At 38.2% G+C, this 25,057-nt stretch overlaps 1 protein-coding gene and 1 long non-coding RNA gene across 6 annotated transcripts; one reads left to right on the plus strand and one right to left on the minus strand.

Moving 5' to 3' along the window:
- Nucleotides 1–3,098: 3,098 nt before the first annotated feature.
- On the minus strand, nt 3,099–23,237 carry Gbeta13f (guanine nucleotide-binding protein subunit beta-1). 5 transcript variants are annotated; one of them, XM_072014403.1, is made up of 8 exons: nt 22,733–23,236; nt 22,284–22,675; nt 11,296–11,792; nt 9,147–9,292; nt 8,763–9,056; nt 8,269–8,470; nt 7,892–8,108; nt 3,099–7,573 (listed from the first exon to the last, which is right to left on the minus strand). In XM_072014403.1, exons 3-8 carry the CDS (start codon nt 11,350–11,352, stop codon nt 7,467–7,469), a joined length of 1,023 nt encoding a protein of 340 aa, XP_071870504.1. In that variant the 5' UTR covers nt 11,353–11,792; nt 22,284–22,675; nt 22,733–23,236; the 3' UTR covers nt 3,099–7,466. The 5 variants fall into 5 exon arrangements, with proteins under 5 accessions (XP_071870504.1, XP_071870505.1, XP_071870502.1 ...); XM_072014404.1 differs by lacking the exon at nt 22,284–22,675 and having other exon boundaries at nt 9,137–9,292; nt 22,733–23,237; XM_072014401.1 differs by lacking the exon at nt 22,284–22,675.
- LOC139993028 (uncharacterized) lies at nt 13,827–15,389 on the plus strand. Its single transcript, XR_011801272.1, has 2 exons — nt 13,827–13,918; nt 13,999–15,389. It is a non-coding gene; the product is annotated as an uncharacterized lncRNA (long non-coding RNA).
- Nucleotides 23,238–25,057: the final 1,820 nt, after the last annotated feature.

Consider the following 25,057-nt stretch of genomic DNA (forward strand, 5'->3'; position numbering starts at 1 on the left):
TGAAATCGTATTAAGGAACAATTTATCCTTTTGTTTTGACTGATTCGAGATGAATAGAAGAGAATTGTAAACTGACCAATTTCATAACCACAGTATATCGCTTCCAACTACTATAATTTAAACGGTTTGTACATTGTTCCAAGTGTAACGATCTTCCTCGCGACTCTCGTGAATGCTACTCGTCTTTACACTACAATCGTTACTTTTGTTTTCTCTTTAAAGAGGATTGTCATCGTGCGTTGGTGTCTTCGCGTCACTGCATGCGAAACGTTCAACGAAATGTTCTAGAAGTAACGTTATCAAAATATAATATATATATAAATATGTAAGATGAACCGTTGCGTCATGATTGATCATAAAACGCTAAGTATATTTGTAATCGTAAATCAAACGATGATTTAAGATATTTTGTAGCGAAGATTAAGCCATTAAGAAATTCGACGATAATATTTGACGAAAGATTTCAAAGTAGCACGAAAAGAAATTGTTTAATCATGCTAATGCTACTGGTGGGCAAAATATTTGTTCATGACGATGATAGCGAATCGTATGAATTACACGTAATAATAGAGAATTGAAGAGTCTACGGTAAGAAGGCAGTTTTACTTTCCTGTAATTCCGACTAAACCAACGAAAATCGCTTGAAAATGATTTGTAACGAAATTTAGCAAACTACAAGGCAAATTATTTACTTTTATTCAAGCAGCCCTAACTTGTTCTACTTTCCTTTCTTCAACTGCCTTCTTTTCGTTGCAAACGCTTCATTTGTTATCAGCAATATAATAACATTTGACAGAATGGATCGGCGTGATTGCAAATTCGATCGGCTACAGCAGAAAAAGGAAAATTACGCCGTGCTACGTGTACGACTCGCGACGTGCCGAAGTAGATAAAAATCGTCAGATTCTCGAAAGGACATTTGTCTCAAATGTTACGGAGAATCGGTAAAATCCGTCTCCAAGACAAATTTCATACGAAGCTTGTAAAATATTGTCAAGAGGAAGAGAAATCTGAAGAATCCCGATAAAACTGATGGCATCTCATTGTGCGAAGCAACCAATTTGTACATGGAAAAAATAAAGAAAAATAAAATAGTAAAAATCATCGTACATTTACATATGTACGAAATATATATATATATATATGCAAGTGTCTAAAGCTTGTAATAAATTAAGAAAGTAAATTCGAAGTGATCGAATTTTTCTTGTGCTTTCTATCTGTGTATGTTTCAGCTATTTCTTTGGCCCTGTTCTTTCGTAATTCTCGTATATTCGTGAGCCCATGGTAAAATCTCGCATCGGAAACCGAAGTGAAAATGCGTAGTCGCTTGTTCTCCCGCGAGGGTCTCGAACGAAATTGTCATACAAAGTGTACTCGTCGTAGAATGTCTACAAAAGAGATACGAGAACAATTATTATGAAAAACGTTATCTTGTAAACAGTGTTAAAATCTTAAGATAAACAATGTAAGACTATTCGCAACAGTATCAATAGAAATGGATCTGACTAATAGGATGCGTAATGCTTGTTTCTTGGCCCGCCGATGGTTTTTATTTCTTTTTTTTTTTTTCTTTTTTCATCCGTCTCGTCTTCAAATTTAATATTCTTCATCTCGCGTGGCTCAGGAGAGAATCTCGCGGGGCGAGACTCTCGGATGAAGTAATAGAAAAAATCGATTCGGAGTTTGATATTAAATTTGACGACGATCCCATTTCGTCCGACCGTGTCCAGAGGGAAAAAGAATGAAACGAATCTTCGCTCAACGAGCACGCTAATTATCTCATAACTAATTCAAGGCGAAAATTCCAAAGCTTTTTCCCCTCTGCGACGGTCGGGGAATCACTTTTGCGACGCGCTACAATGAATTATAACAATCGATCGTTCATCGTGGGAGTGGTGTTTCTCGCTGGTGCACGTTCCTTGAGAAATTTCGCGATCGATTTCTCGAACACGCTATGTACAGATCATCGAATGAATAGAATGCAACGTGAACATATGTGTACATGTGTATATTTAGTGTGTAGGTGTGTATATGCCAGCCGTATGCGTTTTGTATATTTGATGGATTATAGAGATGTTTCGCTACGTTTTGCGTGTACACGCGGCATGGGAGGAGAAGAACGAAAAAAGAACGCAAAAGAGGAATCTTAACAGGAGTCTTTGATGACTTCAGTCTCGCATAGAAATCACGCCAGGTTCGCTCTCGATGTCGAATGCGGTTTTTGGTCGATTCGCGATTGTGATGTCTCTTTGGATTTCTACGCACAATTCTCTTTTCTCTATATTGAAAAAACTTCGAGGCGGTATACAGATACAGCTATGGCGATAGCTACGTGTACGAGAAACATTCATCAGGCAATATTCCTTAACTGCAGTTTCTGAATAAACACACTACGTCGCACGTTTTTTATTTTTTTTTTCTTTTTTTTTTTCTTCTAAACTTGATTAGCTACTTAATGGATAGCGCGAATGCCTCCGGAATGTTCGACTTTCAAAGAACCGTTTCAAGGACAGCCGTCTTCCACCCACGAACTTTTCACCTGATACCGATTCTTATCACACTCTGATACATGGATCTTTTGAGTTGCATCCATCCTCAAAAACACATAGATTTTTCTTATGAAAATCCTCTTCGTACAGCGAAGGTTCTTCCGTAGTCTCTTCATTCGCCTCTCCTTCTTCTTACATCTATGAAAACGATTCTTTCTTATGACGTATCGTATTGATGACGATGACGATTGACAGGGGCACCCACGAGGCTCGAAACGCGTTACAACAAGAACAAGGATCTCTCTGTCGAGTCCACGAAAAATCTACCTTAGTCGTTTTTTCTTTGTTGGGTGAAGAACAAGGTTTATTTTCCCCTACGTTCTTAAAGACGATAAAAACGCGGGAAACGCCGACTTCGTGCCTCGTGAAAACGTCGTTCACGAAGGATGATTACTCAAATGAGAGCTAGTCTAGCCGTCGATAATAATTTATTATTATTTTATTGTTGTTATTATCGTTATATAAAAAGTGTTGAGAGAAATCCTTGTAACTATCTATCATTTAACAACGAAGACATCCTTCCTCTTAGTTATCTTTTTGTATGTAAACGTATGTTTCTTGATGAATGTATATACCTTCCTTTTTGAATATATTTCCGGTTTTTTTCATTCACCTCTTGGCAAACTCACTTCCGTTTTCCATCAGCTGCCGCCACTTTTCTTTCCGCGTTCTTTGGCTATGTCCTGGCGTTTCGTTCACTTAAAACAGCGTATCACGCGTTATTTAAGCGTTCTTTTGTACATAATATACACGCACTATATATTATATTTATATATATCGTACTTTATATTCGCTCGTAATTCGAAAGAGGCAGTATTGCTAATGGCTTCTTATCGTCCATCGTAAAAGGATTTACTAAAATGAGTTCCACTAGTTTTTCCACCTCTTCCTTTTCCTTCGTTTCTCATCGTGTGTTTCGCCGCTTTTTCACGTTGAAATAGGACCCAAAAGTATTCGCCGGAGACTCTCATCGATCGAACGAACGAGAAATTAAAAGAAAAGAAAACAGGCGAGAAACGTCGAATGAGAAAAATTATTTACGAGAGGTCGGGATGATGGCGAAGAAAAAGAAAACGAGCGGTAAAAAAATAACCAAAACGCCACGTTTCATTTTTTCCAAGTACTTTTATTCACCTTATTATGACTTCAGAAAAAAAATCTATTCCTTCACTTGTTTTCTCATGCTGTTGTTCCTGATGTCACAATCGATCCGATATATTATCACGGTTTCCCTATGCATTCGATTAACTAAACGATTCAAAACCAGCACTCGCATCCTTGTCCACGGACAAGGAGAACTACCAACGGGAATAGTAAAGAAAAGAACAAAATGAATAACAAACTGCTCCATTTACACAAACTTCTGCGTTTTCTTTCATATTTTTTCCTTTTTTTAATTGGTTTACTCTTGCGTTTGTCGTTACTATGACTAGAGACTTAATAAATCATTAATTTTGTATGACTATTCGATAGTACATATATATATTATATATATATAGTATAATATATATATAATATAATATATATTATATATATTTTTTTGTATTCGTACAAAGAATAAGAAACCATATTGCTTCAGTGGCTCGAGGCTTCGAAATACAAAAACGAGAAGCCTTCTCGGAGAGGCCACGGAATTACGAAATACAAAAAGCACAGATCTTGTGTTTCCATTTTTTTTTTCTTTTCGTTTTATAACCTTTTTTCTTTTTAAATATTTAAGTACCCTTCTTCCTTCATTTTGAACACCGTTGCAATGCTCTACGCAGACAACTAAGGTCTCTGTTCTTTTCAAAAGAAGAAAATATCTGTTTTTGTTTTGAAATTTCAAATGTCAAAACTATCGTAAAAACCGAAGGAAGAAGGCCTTCATTTCGTATTGGCGCGGAGAAAAGATTTTTTATGTTATATCTTGTTATTTTTTGCCTAATTGGTCGCTAGAAGATATGGAGGCGTGTGACATAAGCGCGATTAGTCGAAAAGAGTGATATCAAAAAACTGATTCTAAATGTTATCGTTCAGGAAAAGTATTTTTCATTTATCTGCTTGTAACGCAATGGTAGAACAACGTCTTTAGAAACTCCTTAAAGACTTCTTGATAGTTCCTTTAACAGTTTTTTTTTCTTTTTTTCTTTTTAAATCAGATTACATACTTGTTCTGTTAGGAAAACAATTGGTGGTTTTCGCGTTCCGGAAGCCACGCTTCCCTTACTGACTCAGTCAGCCATTTTTCTTTAACAGTTGATGATCTCAACAGGAACCAACAGTGGTTAAAATATATTCAAAGCAATTTACATTAAACCACTAAGATCGCAATAAGTCGTACATGTTGTATAACGTCTTTGCTGATCACCAGAATATTAAATGCAAATAAGAATGCAATAAAATATAGGAAAAAAAAAAAAAACAATGTTATATGGAAATAATGAACCCGATTAAAAACAAATGGATGTGACAGCGTGGTCACCGGAAAGCGATTGGACCGTAATCCTGCGGTACTGAACAAGTAGATTCATCGTTATCTTCTTAGATACTTATATATTAAATATTAATAATTATAAATTACAATCATTATTAATATTAATATTAAACATTATCATTAATATTATTACTTTAAATGCATACACAGTTTAAACACCTAGTTTCTTCGACAAAAACAGGACAGAGAATAGATGACAATGGAAGGAACACAACAGGTGACAGCGATTAAAAAAAAAAAAAAAAAAAAAAAAAGATAGGAGTGGAGACGATGGAGGGAAGAAAGTCGAAGAATAATAATTAAAAACACAATCGTAAAAAGTGGTTGATGGAAACGATAAAAATCTTATCAGAAGAAACCGAAGAAGAGAAAAAACGAAAAGGACGGCGAGGGTGAGAGAGAGAGAGTTTGGTTTTGCGGTCCGTAGTTTCGATCCGTGATTCTTTGGGTCCTATTTCAAAGGAACTTCTAGGACGACTGTTTCGTCGGAGAATACGTGTTTTCCTTGCACTTTCGAGGATTCTTCGGTTCTGGACCGACATAATAGAGAAAGGTGTAGGGTTCTGCTTTGATGAGAGTTAGAAGGAACTCTTCTCGGTCTCGCTGTTTTCTAACTGGAGAAACAGAGGATAGGCTATAAACTAAACGATTACACGTTACATTTAAATATTCTTTCTCTTCATACTTCATGCTGGTCCCTCGCGAGCGAGCATTAAATCCGCGGCGAGGCAAAGTACATTTTATTTTGTTCATTTTATTATCTCGCGTTGTCGATCGTTTTTTTCGTTCAACAGCATACCCTTTCATACGCGACGAACCAGATTTCGATGAAAGGTAAGCTGAAGAAACAACATAGGAATTACCGTAGAATTTTTAATCAGATTTTTATGCAGATTCTTGTTTTGATTCGCAACGGGCCGCGCCTTCGAGACCTTTCACTCATTCTTACTTCTGAACTCGTTCACTCTCTAACAATCTCCGTAACTCGAACATTCACTCAGTTTTTCAAACAAAAAATGAAAAAAAGAAAAGGACACAAGAACATATATAAGATGGTCTCCATATAAGGTCTATACAAAATAAATAAGGATAAATCTATAAAAATTACAGATATTAATGCAAACTCGGCGATTATAGTCACAAGAAACGATGCAATCTTCGCGAATCATTTTTTTCCCATTTTCTTTAACTAGCCATCCCTTTTAAGGATAGGAAATCCACGACAAAGGAGAATTGAAATTTGAAACGTAAAAAGAAAGAAGAGAAAACGGAAGAAAGAGAGAAAACATGATCAGAGATAGTGACTTATATGTCGAGGCTCGTGGATGACCCACTATGTACTTAATAGCAGATGCCTTTTGTTTGCGGTACTTCGCGTTTTGTGTGCAAATGTATGTATGTAGTTTTCTATGTACGTATTAATACACGTGCGTACGGTGTGCGTGTAGGTTGAATGCAATATGCGAGATTATCGTAATCTTGGTTGCTCGTCGACATACGTATATATATAATATATATATGTATATATAGTTTTGATGATCATGTTTCTTTTGTGTCGTGCACGAGCGACCATACTTTTTTTTTTTCGTTCTTTTCACATCATGTTCTCGCCTGGTACGACTTGCTTCGTGCGTGTCGAAAAGAAATGTAAAATCAACCGCCGGAGCAGCCATGTCGGCGCTTCATCGGCAGTGAACGCTCGGAACCACTTTTTTTTTCTTTTTTTCTTATTCATAATAAAACGCTTCCAACAACGTAGACCTCTGGACGAGGGATGTTGTCTCGGAAATCGATTCTTGTTTCAACCTTTGAATTTGGGAAGATCTTCGAGGAGACGCTATCAAGATATATAATCAACAGCACGTTCTCTTCGAAGGTTCGTCAAGTACTCCTTGAGAAAGGGGAGGAGAAAAAGGAAGTAACGCGCACGACATCGGAGAGATATGGCTGTCAGCCTTGGTGCTCCTCTCCGTTCTGTCGTTCTTCCTTTCGCCACGCTTCTTTCTCAATTATCATCATCATCATCATCATTATCATCATCATCATCATCATCATTCGTACGTTAAAGTATATCGAATAAACGGTATACTCATATACTAGAAGCGCTGATATTCACGAGTGATTTTATCCCCGACCTTGCCACGTCGCCAGGTTAAATCGACGACGCGTCTCCGGTAGTCCTTTTTACCACCACAACCCAAAACGTTCTTAAATTCGCTGCCGCTACTGCCGCTATTGCCGTGGGTCTTTCTACTGCTGTTGTCTAGCGGATGTCCAAACTTTCTAATCAACGTCAACTCCGGTGAACTTGGAGAGTAATTCTCCTCCGTTGAGGACACAGACACGCCGACTTCGGTGGCCAAGTGGTGATATTTAATGCTTATACTGTATGCTGATTTGCAGTTGGTTCTGTTGAGAAACGTCTTGGGATGAACCCCAAGTTAGTTCCAAATACGCAAAAACGAGTCCCATGAACCCGTCCCGACGGCCATACCATCTTCCGTAACACCAAGGCATGAGACGCGATTATCATGACCAGCGAGAATTCCTGTAAAATAAAAATAGAATGTCTCAAAACATCCCACTTCTATAGATTCGATTCTTCTATGTAACATATGCTTACAACAATGCTTTATGATCTGCATTTGAAAGAGAAAAGGATTTTGGTCGAATAATTTGATATTATAAAATTACTAAATCTATTGTGAGTTTGCGCTACATGATATAAAATAACTTTAATTAGTGACATTTCGCCAATCAAAATAGGAACAACTAAAGAAGAATTAAATTAGAGAGAAGGGCTTAATATAAAATTTCTCTCCTCTTCTGAAGGCAATCTTGACAATCTATAATGAGTAGTACGTACCAGCTCGTTCCGCTTTCATAGAATCCCAAACATTGCAATTGAAATCGTCGTAACCGGCTAGTAATAATCTACCGCTCTTGCTGAACGCTACACTGGTGATACCACAGATAATATTGTCGTGACTATACATCGCCAGTTCTTGATCTGCCCTAATGTCGAAAAGTCTGCACGTTGCGTCATCTGAACCCGTCGCGAAGGCGTATCCATTCGGGAAGAACTGAATATAATAAAATAATTCACATTAAGAACTATAGATCTTTTAAAATTTTCCTTTATAACTAGTTTTTCTAATAGAAACTTTCAGCAGTTTCACAACACTACAAGATAAATCAGATAAGATATAATTAGCTAGAAAATTTAGCAGATTAAGCTCTTACCGTAACAGCATTTATGTCGCTCTCATGACCCGGGAAAGTTTGCTTACAAGTTCCTTCACGAATGTCCCACAATTTTGCACTGGCATCACACGCACCAGATACGAATGTGCGCGTGTCTGGAGCCAAGGATAAGGACATTACATCGCCCGTGTGACCAATAAAGGAGGTACACTGTTGACCAGTTTCTATGTCCCACAGGGCACTAATTTAAAAACAACATAACATTGCGACGCAGTCGAAACATTTTTCTAGGTTATATAATTACCATTCAGAGGGAAGAAACCAAAAACTAGAAGGAAGGGAATGGATAGGATAGGATATATTTTTATTGCACGTTCACAATTCTCTTTATGATTTCGTTCTCAGGATATCTTCCTAAATAGAAGAAAGTAACACATTTTAATTCATGTGTGGTAGTATATTGTTATGCAGGTGATGCGAGTTAGGAACAGATCAATGGAATATCATAGAAAATAAAAATAAATGTTTCTTACCAAGTCATATCACCAGAACTAGTGACAATTTGACTGTCATCATAAAATCGACAACAGGACAAATACCCAGTGTGACCTGGGAGTTCTCTGCTAACTCTTACATTGCCTTCCCTAGTTTTAAGACTATAGATGGAACAAATGTTATCCAGCCCACCGCAGGCCACGAAACTACCTGATGGTGCGTACGCACAGGTCATTACCCACGAAGAGCGTAAAGGGATCGCGTGAACTTTGTTCGTGGTGTAGCTATCCCACACGATTAGTTTTCCATCCTGCGACGCTGATACTAAATTTCTGTCAATCAAATGGAACGACTGTAGTTTCTCTTTCATATTTAATTACCAGAAAAATTGATTGAAAATCGTTGTTCATACAGAATTATACCTCGAATCACTTCCCCAGTGCATCGCATAAATCTTGGCTAAGTGACCGCGAAGTGTGCGTCTTGTGCGCATCTGTATCCGGCCGATAGGCTCCATGCCCGACGTGGCCTGAACCAACGTCGTATCGCATGCTGCTTTCCTAGCATCCTGAAAAACAAATATAAATAACACATGAAACTTAATATAGCTATTATTTTACATACAACTTAATGAAATAAAGTTTATACTTAAAACGCAGTTTTGAATGAACACGAATTAAAAATATCACGTGAAAATATTTCGTTTTGACTGTATTGAAAGCTCAGAAGTCACAACCGGATGCGCCAAAAGGCTAATTTATGGCGTTCTATAAATTACATGTATTTCCATATACATTACATGTACATCCATAAACAAAATCGCTAACTCTTAAATAAATTTTACAGTTCTAAACTCTCGAAATTGGTCTTCCCAAACGAGTGAAAAGACGATAATGCATTTAACGACGGAAGACTAGACCCTATTCACAGCTTGGTTTAAGCATCCTAATTAACGTTGTTTCGCGCTGGCATAAGAAAATGACTATATGCAGCGTTCTCAGTACTCGAAGCTCACATCGAATTACTCTCGACTGTTCAATTAAGGGTCGACGAATAGTGAGAGGGTAGTCGCGATGTGTATAAATTATTGAAATACTGTTACGAGGGTATTTAAGAACGTACAGTCTATTTATTACGGGCGCTCGCCTGGCGATGCGTGTAATTTCACGCACGCACCGGAGAAGGGTGAAAGAGAGAAACAGGTGGCGAGAAGGAACAAGATAGAACGTGAGTAAGCGGGTAAGAGGAAAAGAGAGAAAGGCAGATCGAGTAAGAGAGAGAAGGAACGGTGGCGTATTGATCAGAGTGAAGCGACGGTTATGCCGCGCCCTACCACCACCACACGCTACACTACTACCACCTCTGACAATGAGTTTCACGTTTCCACCACCATACAAGTGGAGAATCCACCGATTGCCATCGACGAGTATTTTTCAAACGGCAACAACTTTTAACTCGAACCGATTCTTACACCGTGATGTAGGACGATCGATCGATCACTCGAAGCACTGGAAAATTATTTGTCTTTAAAAACAGATTTTTAAAGTTAGATTGGGGATGAAATTCTGAATGTAAATTAGCGATACGAATGAGAAGTTTAGATTTCCTGTGGTTTATTTTGAGGTAACTATCTTCTAATAGTGTTTTTATACTTTACGATGATATTCAATATTGATTCTGAAAAATTGGCAAACATTAATAATTGTTCTTACCGCAAAAATGCAGATATGGAGTTAAATAAATTGTATAAAGGAAAGGAACAAGACACGGAAGTATTGTTTTAATAAACAATTGTGATTTTGTTTCAATCCCCTAGGGTCGAGTGCAACAAAACCTAAAAAATTACTGGCTCGTTAGGGGAGAATAGGGGCCAGTTGTTTAATGCCAAGTGCACTTCGAGCCGAGAGACGCCCTAGACTTTTTTTCTGTTAAGACAATACACCGCTGTTGCATGTAGAACTGTTGCTTTGTCCTCGATGTTTTAAAGATTGCCGGCAAACAAGGAGAACGTACAAAGTGCTACATGAATTTCAACTACGAACTATACAATAGTAATCTAACTAGATTATTAGTGAATCAACGGAGATCCATAATTGTGTAAAACGTTAAGTATTCCAGTTAAACGAAGGCTACCGCCCAATACTATCGCTAAGTCACTATCTCTTACGGTTTTCAGATAATTCATTGACAGGAAACGGTCGAGATATGAAATTCCATAGCAAGTACGTGCGCTTAGTTAACATCATCAAACGAACCAGCTGTGGCCAGCAATACGAATTACATTCGTTATAATCATTTCATAGCAGCTACCTAAATCTACAATTGTTCTCTCTAAGTACTTCGTTTTACAGAATATCTACTACTATTCTACAGAGTAACAAGTAATTCACCCACGTTGAAAGCTGTAATTACTGGTGAATTACTTAGACAATTAACATTCCCTTTTGTTCCAGAAATTGACTTCACTTTCCACAATTACCTAGAAGAAATCTTTTTACACGACTTTACATTACACGTGAATGAAGCTAATTGTCGATGTTCAATGAAATACAGAATAACAAATGGACTTACTCGAATGGCATTTTTCAGCTTGTCAGCCTCCTGACGAAGGGTTTCAACTTCACTCATGATGCCTGTCTAATGATGCGATAAACGTGATTACCCGTTAAGGGTGGAAAAGGGTGTTTCTCGAGGAGGAGGCGGAACACCTCCGACGAATGAGATTCCTAAAATATGATTCTTTAGGAACGGATTAATCCTATTTTGTGCGTCTTCTGGCTCGAAAGTGGTTGGGGCCCAGTGTCACGCCACCGACGTTTCTTTCGATGACCGATGAATATCGTCAAGTATACCACCACCAAGAACGGGAAGGGTAGAAAGAAGAACTAGAAGACGATCGAATTTTCTCGTTGAGGGGGCTGCACCAGCCTTTTCCAGGCCTTCTCTCTGATCTGTTGCTGTCGCGGCTTCCGTTTCCGCCGCTACCACCAGAACCAGAGCCAGACCACCGCTGACTCTCCCGCCCCACGCGCCAGCTTCGACACCTCCTAGCGAGATCGTTGCCACCCCTGAAATCAGAATCACACAAATTATTAGTAATAACTCTCTTCCAAGTTATTTCTTCCTTTTAGACTCAAGAACTTGACAGTAGGGATTTTTATAAATTTAATGAATTGAAGAATATATTGTATCGTGTTTATTACATGAAGAGGTGATCCACATAATGGTAGTTTCAAAATGAATTGCTCAACATATGAAATGGTTCATTTTTTGCAGAATTAGATGGATAGAAAATCTTAGAAAATTTAGCTTTAAATGACAGGATATAATATAATCATAGTTGAATACAAGATGTATTTTAAGTATATGAGAAATAGAAGATGGAATATATTCTAACTTGAGAATACATTTCTATAAACAGATTCTTCTATTAATTTTTACATTTCACCACCAGAAAGGTTATGATATAGTATAATGGTTATTATATTTTTATTAATCTATTTTTAGTCAACCTGCCACATTCGTTGGCAGATTCGTGTCACGGTCAACATGTTTCTTTGTTTGTGCATTAATGGAGCGTCATTAATCTTCCATTGTTGGATGAAAAAGTATAGTGTTCTCAATATCAGCGAGAATCAACTCTTATTTTGCTAACTTCGATAGAAATTCCCACATCTTTTTTAACACTAGAAAAAGAAAAGTAAAAAATAAAAATAATAGTTCGTGTAAAGTGTACGCGAGAACAGTGTTTTAGCGTGCTATTTATAGCTAACGAACCGATTACGTACGAAGCAAAGTAACCTACGAACTTCTGGTAAATCTGTTTAATAATTCAAACTTCTCCCACGATGAGACCACCCTTAATACTCTAAACATATTTTCTCCAATTTTTCATCAACTTGTACTATACAACACTGTTCATTCAGTCTCACCCCCAGTCTCGCCAGTAACTTAATATTTTAAGCTACATTGAAATTTCGTGGCAACGAGCGTCCTTCACCTCCAAAAGGTCTCACAACCCGGGGAACCCGAGGGTTGTCGATCCAACGCAAGGTGTTCTCATTTTCCGGAACTGATGGAATCGTTCGGCGCATGATCAAACAGTAGGAAACGGAATATAATACTACACGTCTTTCGAAAAAGAAGGAAAAAGGAAAAAGAATAAAAAAGAAACCGAGTCTTATAAGAAGAAATAAAAAACCCTTTCACCCTCTAACAAATTTTTTCAAAATATAATACCATATTCCGATAAATCGTAGAAACGATTCCACTAAAATTTCCTATTATAACCAATTCCTTCGAACGAATCTACTTTCAACTTTTAAATATTCACCAAAATCCTATAATATACGCGAAATTGGAGGAAAGAAACGCAGAAGGGCCACGACTTACCCGCTCCGTCCACCTTCCACTCCTGTCAGAGCGTCATGAATCTCGAGCAAACATAACCTCTCTGCGTGGAAGATTCGTGCAGAGGGCAAAGGGTGGTCTCTCTGAACCCGTGGTCTACCGCCAGATTGCGCCGTCGACGGAACGCCAGGAACTGTTAGGAGCCCAGCGTCCGAGTGAAAACCGGAAGAAAAAGCACTTTTTCTAGTGAGAACCGGGCACACGCACGCACACGCACGAGAACCGGTCAAATGCGCGCATTGGTGGTGCTGGTTCTCTTTTCATGCCACGTTCACAGAACCGTGGTAGCGACGAATCGATGAACAGCCGTGGCTCGCCCCACTATAGTCTGTCTCTTTCTCTCGTAAGCTTTCACCCTCTCCTTTTCTCTCTTCAACCTCTCCCTCTTCGTTATGTACGCTAGGTAAAGAGTACACACGCGAACGCTGTGTGTCTTGCCGAATGATTTCAGAGAGAAGAAATGAAACGATACTCGAGACTCTAACGAATAAAAGCTGAAGGAGTTAAGATACGATGTAAACTGGACACAACCTTCGACACTGTTTCGAACCACACCCAGGGAGGACGTGGTTTCAAGAGAAGACCGCCTGGGCGGATGAAATGAGCAAAGGGAAGGGATAAGCGACGCTGGCGCCACGGCGCCCGCGTACCGGCTGACTACCGGCGTCGCCATGACGCCATTGTCGACCGTGTGACAGGTTGCCGTTGGCGGTAGCATGCTCGGAGGATCGTGTTAATCGTTGTTCAACACGATCCCCGACTTGATATAATCGATTCAAACAGAGTGAGATTGGCGAACTGATTTTCTTGGGAAATATATACAGAATCGACGTTGCTAAATATTTGGTCATCTTGGTCTTCCAGGTAACCCTGGAACTATTTTAAGAAATACGCGTTCGCCAGTATATACATATTCAGGAAGTCATATAAGTCTGCTATCAGAGGATTCGCCGAATCGTAAGAAATCGTAAAGAAATTTCTTATTTATTTTGATTCCTCTATGATGCTGGTATTACAGAATTGTTGAGACTTAGAAAATAATTTACAGTAGAGAGATCTTCGAAGATTTGTAGGGGAAGCCCCTTCGTATATAGAGAGTTAAAAATTAGATAGCAGGCAATTTGATGTGTTGTCTTGAATTCGAAGCGTCATCGGCGATGCACGGCAAGTGCTACAAAATTCCATTAATCTTCAAGAGGCTGATATTACGCGTCGACTACTATCTACAAACCATACAACAACGTCTAAATAACTTATGTGAAACCAGAACACGACTATGCAATTACAACGTTGCAACTGCGCTATGTATACATAGCTATACGAGAGCCATTTTAATAATCTCCATGCAACTAGAACAAATATCGTGAGAATGTATAATTAATAACCCAGAATGCGTCTCGATTAAGTAAGTGTAGAAAAATCTCAAGTCCATCGATGTTCGACCTACATTCTGCTTAATCTGCCTTATCAAGGAAGAGGAGGCAGCCAACATTTTCCTCTATACTCTATCTATAGTATTCGCGCGAATCGTCTGGCTTTGTCATTCTCCAGGCATTCAACTGGATGGAGGGGAGGGCTGGTAGACCTATCTAACAGAAGACTCTTCTATCATCGGGATCCCCAGGCCTTCCTACACGCGTTCCCGGATGCGCGAATGGGAGCAACAGTTGAACCACGCGGGTCAACGTCCAATACGATCTCTCCTTTTCTCTCTCTAACTCTCCCTCTTTTCTCTCCCCATCTGCTTTCGTCTCCGGCTGTACACAACAGCGTGGCTGCCAAGTACCTCACACCAAGTGTGTACTTCGAACGAAGTCCCTGGCACGGCCCAACGGTCTTTAGAAAACGGCGAGAAAGAATGGGAGAAGCCACGAAAGGTCTAGGCGGGCGTGCAACGTGTGTCGACGATCGCCGTTGGAACGCTTGTTGGAATTGCACCTGCCAAGACTTCGTTCCAACGAGTGCTCGTACACGCTTTGTTTCTAGCATAACCGTTCTGTGTTTGCTTATTCGTCGTGCTTCCACGTCCAAAATCATTTCTGCCAGCAAATTTCCACATAGACGAAATGTTTGTTTCATATAATACATTTGTTGTTCTCGCTTATTCCTGCGAGAATGAAATACAAGATGATTCTCTCGCTAGAGGCCTCGAAAGAAGAAGTCGTTGATCGAACATTTGTTGCGACATCAAAGATGATACATATTGTCTGCGCCGTGTATGTGTGATCGATAGACTGCGGATTTTTATACATTTATGGGAGATTTAGAAGTGTACAAACGCACAGAATGTACATAAAATATACAAAATCTAATTACCTATTATACTATTTGGTAAGTAAAACAAATCTTTGCTTAGATTCTATTCTTTTACTTGCCTTTATAGAAATGAGAATTTGTATAAATATTCCCAATCTAGTGACTAATTTCAAATTATTTTTACTTTACATTTTGACTTTCAGTTCTCATATATGCACACTGCATATATACAGTGATTGGGTCAATGGTGGCTCCTCTTTTTGCGACCTCTAGAGAAAGAAACACTGTATAAATTGTTAAGTATTTTGGAGAAGGTTGTAGAAGCGTGGAGAGTTTCGAATGGTTTTCTGTTACCATGGGGCTCGGCAAGTGAAAGCGACAAATACTTGAGGGTGCCATAAATTAGGCCCTTCCCGGTACTGCGGCGTACAGCAGAGGGTCGACTCTGTTTTGCGGTCACACAAAAAACGGGCATCCTTTGTAGAACTGCCGATTCTGACGAACATACAAAGTACAGTGTAGTATAACATATTGTATTTAATTAGATTTACTACTTCGTTTATATTATGTTGCAAATATTAAAATATTAAATTCTAACGTATTTATTCGTCCCGTTTTCTTCATTTGCAAATAACGACAAAAAGAGGACGAATTTGTCGTTTGGAAAAATTCATTGCAGATATACGGTTTACAGATGGATATAAATTATATAACACCAAATTAATTCATTTAATTTTTATCCATTCTCCATACATGTTAACCCATGAACATGAAACTTTTCCTAATAAAAGATATAAATAATCAAATAAGATGAAAAGAATAAATAATCAAAAGAATTACTCATAAAAAGAACAAACCAATATTGTTGCAGTATCTATTCTTGTTGCAGCATCTTGAATTTATTGATAGAAACTGATCGTTATAGCATTCATTCTAGCATACTCCATTATAGATGTGTTTCCTACCACAACATTTAATAATATTTTACGTATGTAAGAATTTTTCATTGTATATTAAATCCTATGCGATATTTACTGCATCAAGAGAAAGAGTATTCTCTTCGTGAAGGAAAGTATTAAAAGAAAGTCTTTCTGTTGCGTAATTGAGAAATTGCAAGGAATGGTACAGTTACGTGTGAAATGTTACGATGAAACAGATACTAAGGATATTAATTACAAACTATTCTTAGATAAAGAGGCTTCGTTACCGCGGAACTGGCTGCGTCTACGGAATGATATTGTGGTATTACAGCTGATGACTGTAATTCACATCAGCACGACCTACTTTTCGACCGCGTAGAACCGGGGAGGATCAGCTTGCAGCCAGGCAGAAGTGGCTGGCTTTTAGTCACGTTAATAAACTTCTTATCAATTCACCAACGAGATCAGAAAAACAAAAGGCTGCGAATCCCTTCGAGCTCTCGCGAACCTACCTATTACAAGAATAATTCGTTCCAACAAAATCACACCGATTTCTGCCGCGTAGTGTATACTACCAAAACGCGAGAAGTGAACAGAGAATTACTTTTCACGCGAGTCCTCAATTTTTGGCACGGCATCTCAGAATAGTACGTGCATAAAGAACACGTTGGTTTAAAATAAACCGTGACGCAAGCCGATCGATCTATCAATCAATCTGCAAACGGTATCGCAAAGAGAAACACTTGTTCGTTTTCTTTCGCCTAGCTTTTCCCCTTAAAAACTTCCAACAGACGCGTACTATAATCGAACGTAATTATTAAAACATTCGATTCTTACTCATCGACCATTGTTTAAGAGCATTCAACGAGCCATTGTTACGAGCATGCGTTTAGTAAAACTCGACTAGCAAGGAGGTAGTATCCTCGCTCTTATCACCAATTATTATACAGGAAAGAATGGAAGAAGCGTTCGATTATCTACGGTTTACGAACAGTTCAGAACTACTTTAATATATCTAAATCTAGACTACGAGAATCACTTCTATGCACACATGCTGTTTTCCCAACTTTGTCGATCCCACTGTCGCATGAGAAGTGTAAAACGTGGATTGACTTTAATAAAAGAAATCACCCTTGAAACCAGCAGTCGTTCGTCCCCAGTACACCCAACCCCACAAAGACGAAGAAGGGATACCTGATGGAGGGGTTACGTGGTTCGATCGATGCCTTCTCTTAGGGAAAACATCGTCCCAAATTTATATGTGTGCGTAGATCTCTCTGTGTGTAGCGAGAAAGTCTGTAAGAGATCGAGTGGATCGAGAATCCCTGCGGCTGAAACTCGACCACGGAACAACCAGCTATCCTAAATTCGTATATTTCTCCTAACTTATAGGCTATAGAGACGACTAAACATTAGCATTGTAGAGAAGAGAAGAGAACATAGAAGGCCGACGAAACTCGAATGAGATGAAATGGGACGGAAGATACGTTGCGGACAAGCTACGGCAGGTGAATGACGTCAGAAGGCGTTCCGTGACGTCAGAAAGTAACCTGAATATGGGATTCCTCGACTCAGGATTTTTCACTCGCTTCTAATCTTGATCTTTACTCCGGTTTAATGAAATTTTTCGTCAATTTGTTGTAGAGCTTGTGCGTGTTTGACTTTCTCAGCAATACTGGTATATGTGTGTATCTTCAGTTTTCTTTTAATTCAGACATGACCCTAAAAAATATAAAGAGCGTCAATTAACTGTTTTTCTTATAGAAACCGATTCATTTCTGACGAAGTCGAATTGTATATTACTTAAGGATTTAGTAGTTTATAAATTACTGAACTACAATCTAAGTAAACTAATAATATTTCAGAAATATGAGTCATAATATCCATGTTTGTATCGAATACTTTCATGAATAATTAAACTTAACACGCAATGGTTATTTACATGCATACATTATAAAAGAAAGAAAAAAAGAAATAATTATCTCTTATCTAGTATTAATTGACTTGTTTTTGAAACAGTTGTATACATATTATTCTTAGGGGTTTAATGGTTGATTTATACATACACTTAAAATTACAATAATTCTGGGTCAATATTGAATCGAAGTCCTGATAAACTGATAACATTTAAAAAAGACGAAGGTACTTCTTTTGTGCTGAAATGAAAGACAGAACTTTCGACGATGCAAACGGTATCACAGAAATGTATATAAATACGTGTTAAGAAATTAAGCCGCAAACAGATCGTTTCGCTATTTTTACGAATCACAGTGACGTCAGAAGAAGAAGGGAGAGTAAAGCGGGCATTTGAATGTTTGGATTATCCAAGAATCCAGAAGGCTTGTGGACCAGTTCAAAGGAAACTGGACTGTTGTAAAGACAGCTACGTTTGCTTGTCCACCCTAATCTGGTTATTATCACTTAAAACTCATCTATCCTGAAAAAAAATCTATTCGAGTCTTATTCAAACCCTAATCTCACCTTTCACGAACCCTCTGACTAATTTACAGCAATGTGACCGCGTTAATGATCTGTTACAGACACTCTCGAAAAGAAAGTTCTTCAGAGAAATTTAACGATCGTCGAATTCCTGGAACTAACAAACTCTAGCCGGAGCTTTTAAAATCAGCAACCCTTCCTCTGCTCGTTTTCCACTGACCCTCGTCCACTGAGCGAACAGAAGAAGGAACAATTCATGGCGGACGAGGGGAACGCGTAACAGGACGTGACCCCGCAACGAACTCAGGTCGGAGGGGGTTGGAGGGTGCCAGGAAAGAAGGGAATTTGCTGGTAGTGTACGTCATTGGCATTACTTTCGCATTGACTAAGTACTCGGCGACCTACTAACCATCCTGTGAAACGTGATCGTCATTAACCCCTTTGCCTCTATGAACGAGATATCTTACGTGCCTGTTTTTCAATATTTGTGACTGAATGCGGTTTCGTATGAAAGAGATATATAATAGAATTTCTCTGTCAACATTATAACTTATTCTATGTCAATACAGTTAACACCTCTACACTCATGAGCGAGATATCTCCACCTGGTTTGTAATATTTACAAATGGATATTGCTTTATGTAATAGAATAATGAAAGAAATTTTGTAACAACTTTTCTACACTTGCCGTCAAAGAAATACTTTCACGCGATATAAAATTCTCTTTGAAGTATAATTGATGCAAGCGATATAGTGAAGTCGTGAGTTAAAACGTTAAACGGAATGAATTAAAATATTAAATCTTATACGGAAAAACACGTTAAACTTCAAGGAGCAAAAGTGGCTTAAACACTGATATATAACATTTCTGAATATTAAGCGAAACAGTGGATTACAGTGTAAAGTGTAATGTTCTTATCTCTACCGCATTGATAAACTAATATTTATTAATTGAAACAGACCTAATCAATGTTCTATATCACTTACTTTTAAAATGTAATGGAACGGATACATAAGTAACAAACATTCTTTAAGAGATATAGATGACTGCAATTTTTCCTTCATCAACTTATTTCTAGAACCTGTTTTCCATATTGCATGTTATACAGTCTTTTTTTAAATGCGCTGCATACAAAGAAACAATAGATCGTGAATTAACAAGTATGCCTATTCTAAACGAAAATCTCGAGTTCTTTTTCTCCTATTATATCAACTTTAACGTCTCGACGATTTTATGACCTCGCTGTGTCTCTTCCACCAACTGTACTGCTAACCAACAAGCAAGCCACAGACCTGCTAGGTAGCATTACTGACGAGTCCATTAGCAGATCCTGGATGAAACGCACTCTCCCTTCCTTTCCTATCCCTCTCCCTCTTTCCTTCCTATTCCAACAGCGTCACCGAAATTGTTTTCAAGTGAATAACATCTATTACATCTATATAGTATCATTAACCTTTACATTCATTTCTGTTAATGAAAAATATACGTAAGATATCTCGATAGATGAGCAAAAGAATTAGTAACTATTGAAAAAGATACACGCAGTATCAATAATATGTATTTGCTGTATTATCTCGCTAAGGATTTTGGCTGACGCGCACGTTACGATAAGCGTTATTTTCCCCGCGTTCTAGATTGTTTGCCGTGCATTAACTTCGTGCGTAAAATGAAAATAAAATCCTTCGGAAAATTACAACGATTGAATTTGTCAGACACGTTTCCTTGGAACGAAGCGTCACGCGTAGCTTATCGATCGTGATACAGTAATCGAAGTCGATCGTAAATGTTTACATTTCTACGATTTCCGTGGTTATCTACCGGCTTGGTGAATCACTTGAACGTACATAATTTCTTTCTGATAGAGAGTGCAAGAGACCGATAAAAGATATGATCGACGTCGTATCTTGCAACTGGAACGCTGTCAATTGAACCGAAGACACCACTTGTCTTCGAGACCCGCGACGACTTTATATTTCGAACCAATTAAAGACGATTAAGATAGCTCTGGTGCAGCAATTGGTCGGCCAATCGCGACGCAGTCTCCGTCTTTGCTCTGGCTTGCGCGTCTCCTCTTTTTTTTTTTTTTTGTTTTTCTCTCTTACTTCGTTAATATATGAGTCAACGCTAGGTTCAATCCAAAGCTTGTGTAGGGAAAATCAACAGTTTCCCTTCGAGTCTTCTGTCGCTCCCTCGTTTGTCTTTTTCTCGCTCGAGAAATTACTCAGGCAATTAGACTCTGTTCTTTGTTCAAAGAGACAGACAACGTTAATTCGACCGATAAACTGATACCAGTCGACAGAAAGACACCAAACGAATTATCGCCTCGCTTTAGAAACAGAAGCAATTAGAAGAACGTCGCGAGGAATTCACGCGTTCGAAATTCCTGGCCTGGTATCGCTCCGTTTCCATACGGGGCGTTATAGCAAAAGGGTAGCACGAAATTATTGGACAATAATTCAAGGTCCTCGATGCGTCCAGCGGATTGCATTTCCTTTGTCGTTCGTTTCTCTTACGTGACTCATTGCTCGAATGGAAATAACGTAATCTCTCTCTCTCTCTCTGAAAAGCATGGTAAGAAAAATAATAAAAAAGAAAAAAAGAAACGTTAAAGAAGAGAATGAGGAACGCGACGATAACGAAGATATATTGCGTGTGATTCTGTTCGTTCGAGTCGCTTTTAAGATCGATCACCTTGAAAACGACTGGTAAAGTAAATATCGCTTTCACGATTCTTAGAAACGCGACATGCTTCAAGGTTAGTCTCGAATTAAAAACAGGTGCCTGTAATTTCATTATCACTGGTTGTGTAGTAGTTATTGTTCAAGATGTACGTAAATTGTAAATGTAATAATTGCAACGTTTGAAACTAAATATAAATTCAGAAGAATCATCCGGACGTCTAATGTTCAACCTCGAGCAATAATTAGAAAACGCACTGGATGATGAAAGTGTCATATTTTTGGAGAACACGTGTAGTCGACGAATAAAGACGGCGTCGTGTTATTTTTACCTCGTGGATTCACGTTTTTGCAAAAGTAACGCGTTCTAGATATACACTAAAGTAAATTATGTTTGTTTTCGTGAAAAACTCGTGCTCGAATGTTACGCAATATTCGGTTTACTGCTATTGTTGTATCAAAAGATAACGCAAATACGCCTGCTTCGTAGTTAAATAAGTGTCAACAATGGCGTTTTACACTGACTAAATTTCGCGCCATCTTACCAATATTTCCTACACTGAATAGTAGATAATTATTTTATTATTTCCCATACCAAATCAAATTACCGATAAAAATACACCGAACAGTTCACGAGTAATTATCATGTTTTTATAACAAAAAATTCATAAAATAAAGAAATATTCTATGATAATACAATAGTTTAAATGTAAAAACTAGTTTCATAACAAATACGACACATGCATTAATAGATAACGAAATACTGACGCTTGTACCGTGTGAATTAATGATTATTGATCCCCTATGTAAATTTGTGGTAATCTCAGATATCGTTAGTCAAGCAAAAGTTCTTACAGCAGTAATTTAGCTTGCGTAATCGTAGGCTGCTCGATGTTCAAGCTTTCGTTCTCGTTATACTTCTACGCCGTTGAAAATTCTCGAACGAGGAAAAAGCTTCGACTTAAGCAGGAAGAATCTCATTACAGCGGGAGCCGGCATTGACTCAGATGTCGAGAAGTCGTTAAATCAGGATTTACCGAAATTCCTCGCCAGTCAGCCAATGATATTCCCACTAACATCGAGATATCAGACGACCGAGCAGACGAGAGGAACGTAGTGGATGTTAAAATAACCGCGATGACGGAACAGGAAAATTTGACAGTGTAGCCTAGGCGGTCGCCATGTTGGCTATTCCGATCGAGCCGAAGGGCCACAATCAGGGCTGCATCGTTAGGATGCCATTATCGCTGCATAGAAATTGTAAAATTACAAACTATTACGAAAAAGAATGTTCGTTATTATACCTGGAGCTCCCTAACGGAGCCTACGGTTGTCTAAATTCCCGGCTCGATATATCGGCCTCTCGTATCCACGAACAGCTCCTCTCGCTCTCTCCCTCCTGCTGCGGCGGGCCTTCTTCCTAGCTTCGGCTTCTCACATCGATGACTATGCACTTTCCTTTTCACACCTCTCTGTCTCGAACCACGTCGAGAAACAGAGCGAACGCACTCTTAAGGCGATGAAGCCTCAACGACCGAGACGAGTCTGTGTTTCACTACGATTTACTGTCTCGCGACACAACCGCGACCGCCACTGCGTTTTAAGGTTAACCGTCACTGCTTGAACTCGAAGAACGGAACAGGCCACAGCGTGTACCGCGATTTATTATGACTAGGCGAATGATACGACGTTCAGAGAGTTATTTTCATGAATAAAAACTGTACGAAGCGAGCGGAGCTGCTGTTCCTGCTACTGCTGCTTCAGGGCTCTGGCGGGCGGCAGGGCGGGGCTCCGTGCTTCGACTCTCGTAGACCCCGTATACCTCGAAGTCGCCGGTCCGCGAAAATACCCGAACGTCACGAGCGACCTCTTCGGCTGTCCCCGCGCGCCGCCATTTTCGAACGTGGAATACGACGATCGAGTATGTTTGGCGCCATCGACACGAAGTCACGTAAATTAAAGGAAATTGTAAGGAAAAAGAGTTTAGATCAATTTATTTGGCAGATAGAAATTGTGGAAAATTATCATGTTATGGGTAGTGTGTTTTTTTGGATCGGTATAATGATTGGTATGAAAATTTGGATGGAGAGATTATTGGAGGGAGGCGTTCGATTAGGTGAGTTATGGCGTCCCTTAGATTTAAGATTCCGTCGTTTGATTTTGCGATGAATTATTAGAACTTTGATTTGAATAAATAAGCATTTTGTTAGTAACAATAGAAAATGAATGGTTTTCTTATGTAGTATTTATATATATTATGATATGTAACACGTATTCTAGTACGTAGTCAGCAATGTGGTTTACATTTGTATAATTGATCGTGCGTAATTCATCTAACAAGTAGCATTTTTCGATTTGAATTTCATATGCAGCTTTGTTATATTAGAACTAAATGAAGTACAGACATTGATTGTGGTTCATATAAGTACGTGTTGATACATGCTTCGAATATTTATTCGCTTCGAATATTTATTCGCTTCGAATATCTTTTAGATTTTAATTTCGGATGAAGCTCTTTTTATGTTAGAACTACGTATGTACATATACAGGAGATACAGAGAGTGACTATAGTTTATGCAAGTATATACATAAGTATATATATAATTTCGAATATTTAGTCACTAAGATAGTAAGAATTATGTCGATAAAACAGTGTAACAATTATATCGGCAGTTGGATTTCCAAGTTCGTACGTATCTTTTCTTTGATTTTGTATTTGTATTTATTGAATTTCATGTATTCAAGGCGTTATTTCACTACATGCATCATCGGTATTACAATTAATATTTGTTTTTCTAACTGTAATTTCTAACAATTTCCTGATTTTACCCTGTGATAATCTTTGATTTCTTCACGATGCTGCCTTTAAACGAAAGATGTCAAACTAGTCGACTTTAAAATAATACTATCGATAGATGATATCGATATTCATCGAGTATTCTTAAATAACGTTAGTCGAAAGATAAAACCGATTATGAGTTCGATTCTTAATATAAATGTTAACGACTGTTTGTGCCAGGATAAAAAAGAAGAAGCTGGTTTGGAGGAATAGACATTGACGATGAGATCTTTGCCCAGAAGCTTGTTATCTCGACATTCTACACGTTGCTGTCCATACACCGCTCAATTATTCAGAATTGTCACCATAATATGAAAAGAGTAAGTGTTTCTCGTTGAGATATTTAAGTTACAATTGTGTATTAGTTTGTTACAACGCGATGGTTCAGAACGATCTATAATTATCCTCGTGTTTGAATGTGAGCTGCATCAAAGCTTGCTGATGGTTAAACAGAAAGAGACAATGTGTGTAGTTATATCGACCGGCAAAGCGCACGAACTAAGATATGTACATAAAATGGACAATAAAATGGTCACGACAAACGTATATCTAGAAACGTTTAAATGAGATACTATTACTGAGTTTATCTAAAAACTATGTATATAAATGATTATTGAAATATTACACGATATAATATATACGAATACAAATTAAATTTTTCGTTAGTACAATATATGGGAGTAATTGTTAGGATTTAAGATACAGGATGTGTCAAAAACATTATTACAAACATAAAAATATTGCTTTCGTAATTTTATAATCCTTCTTTTAGTATATTATTTAAGAGTAA

Source organism: Bombus fervidus, chromosome 12 (assembly GCF_041682495.2).
Source record: "Bombus fervidus isolate BK054 chromosome 12, iyBomFerv1, whole genome shotgun sequence".
NCBI classification, from domain to species: Eukaryota; Metazoa; Arthropoda; class Insecta; order Hymenoptera; family Apidae; genus Bombus; species Bombus fervidus.

Coding starts and splice junctions, on each gene's coding strand:
- Gbeta13f (XM_072014401.1), bottom strand. CDS start 11,352: ATGAGTGAAGTTGAAACCCTTCGTCAGGAGGCTGACAAGCTGAAAAAT. Junction 9,057..9,146: donor CACTGGGGAAGTGATTCGAG/GTATAATTCTGT, acceptor TTTGATTGACAG/AAATTTAGTATCAGCGTCGC. Junction 8,109..8,268: donor GCGACATAAATGCTGTTACG/GTAAGAGCTTAA, acceptor TATTATATTCAG/TTCTTCCCGAATGGATACGC.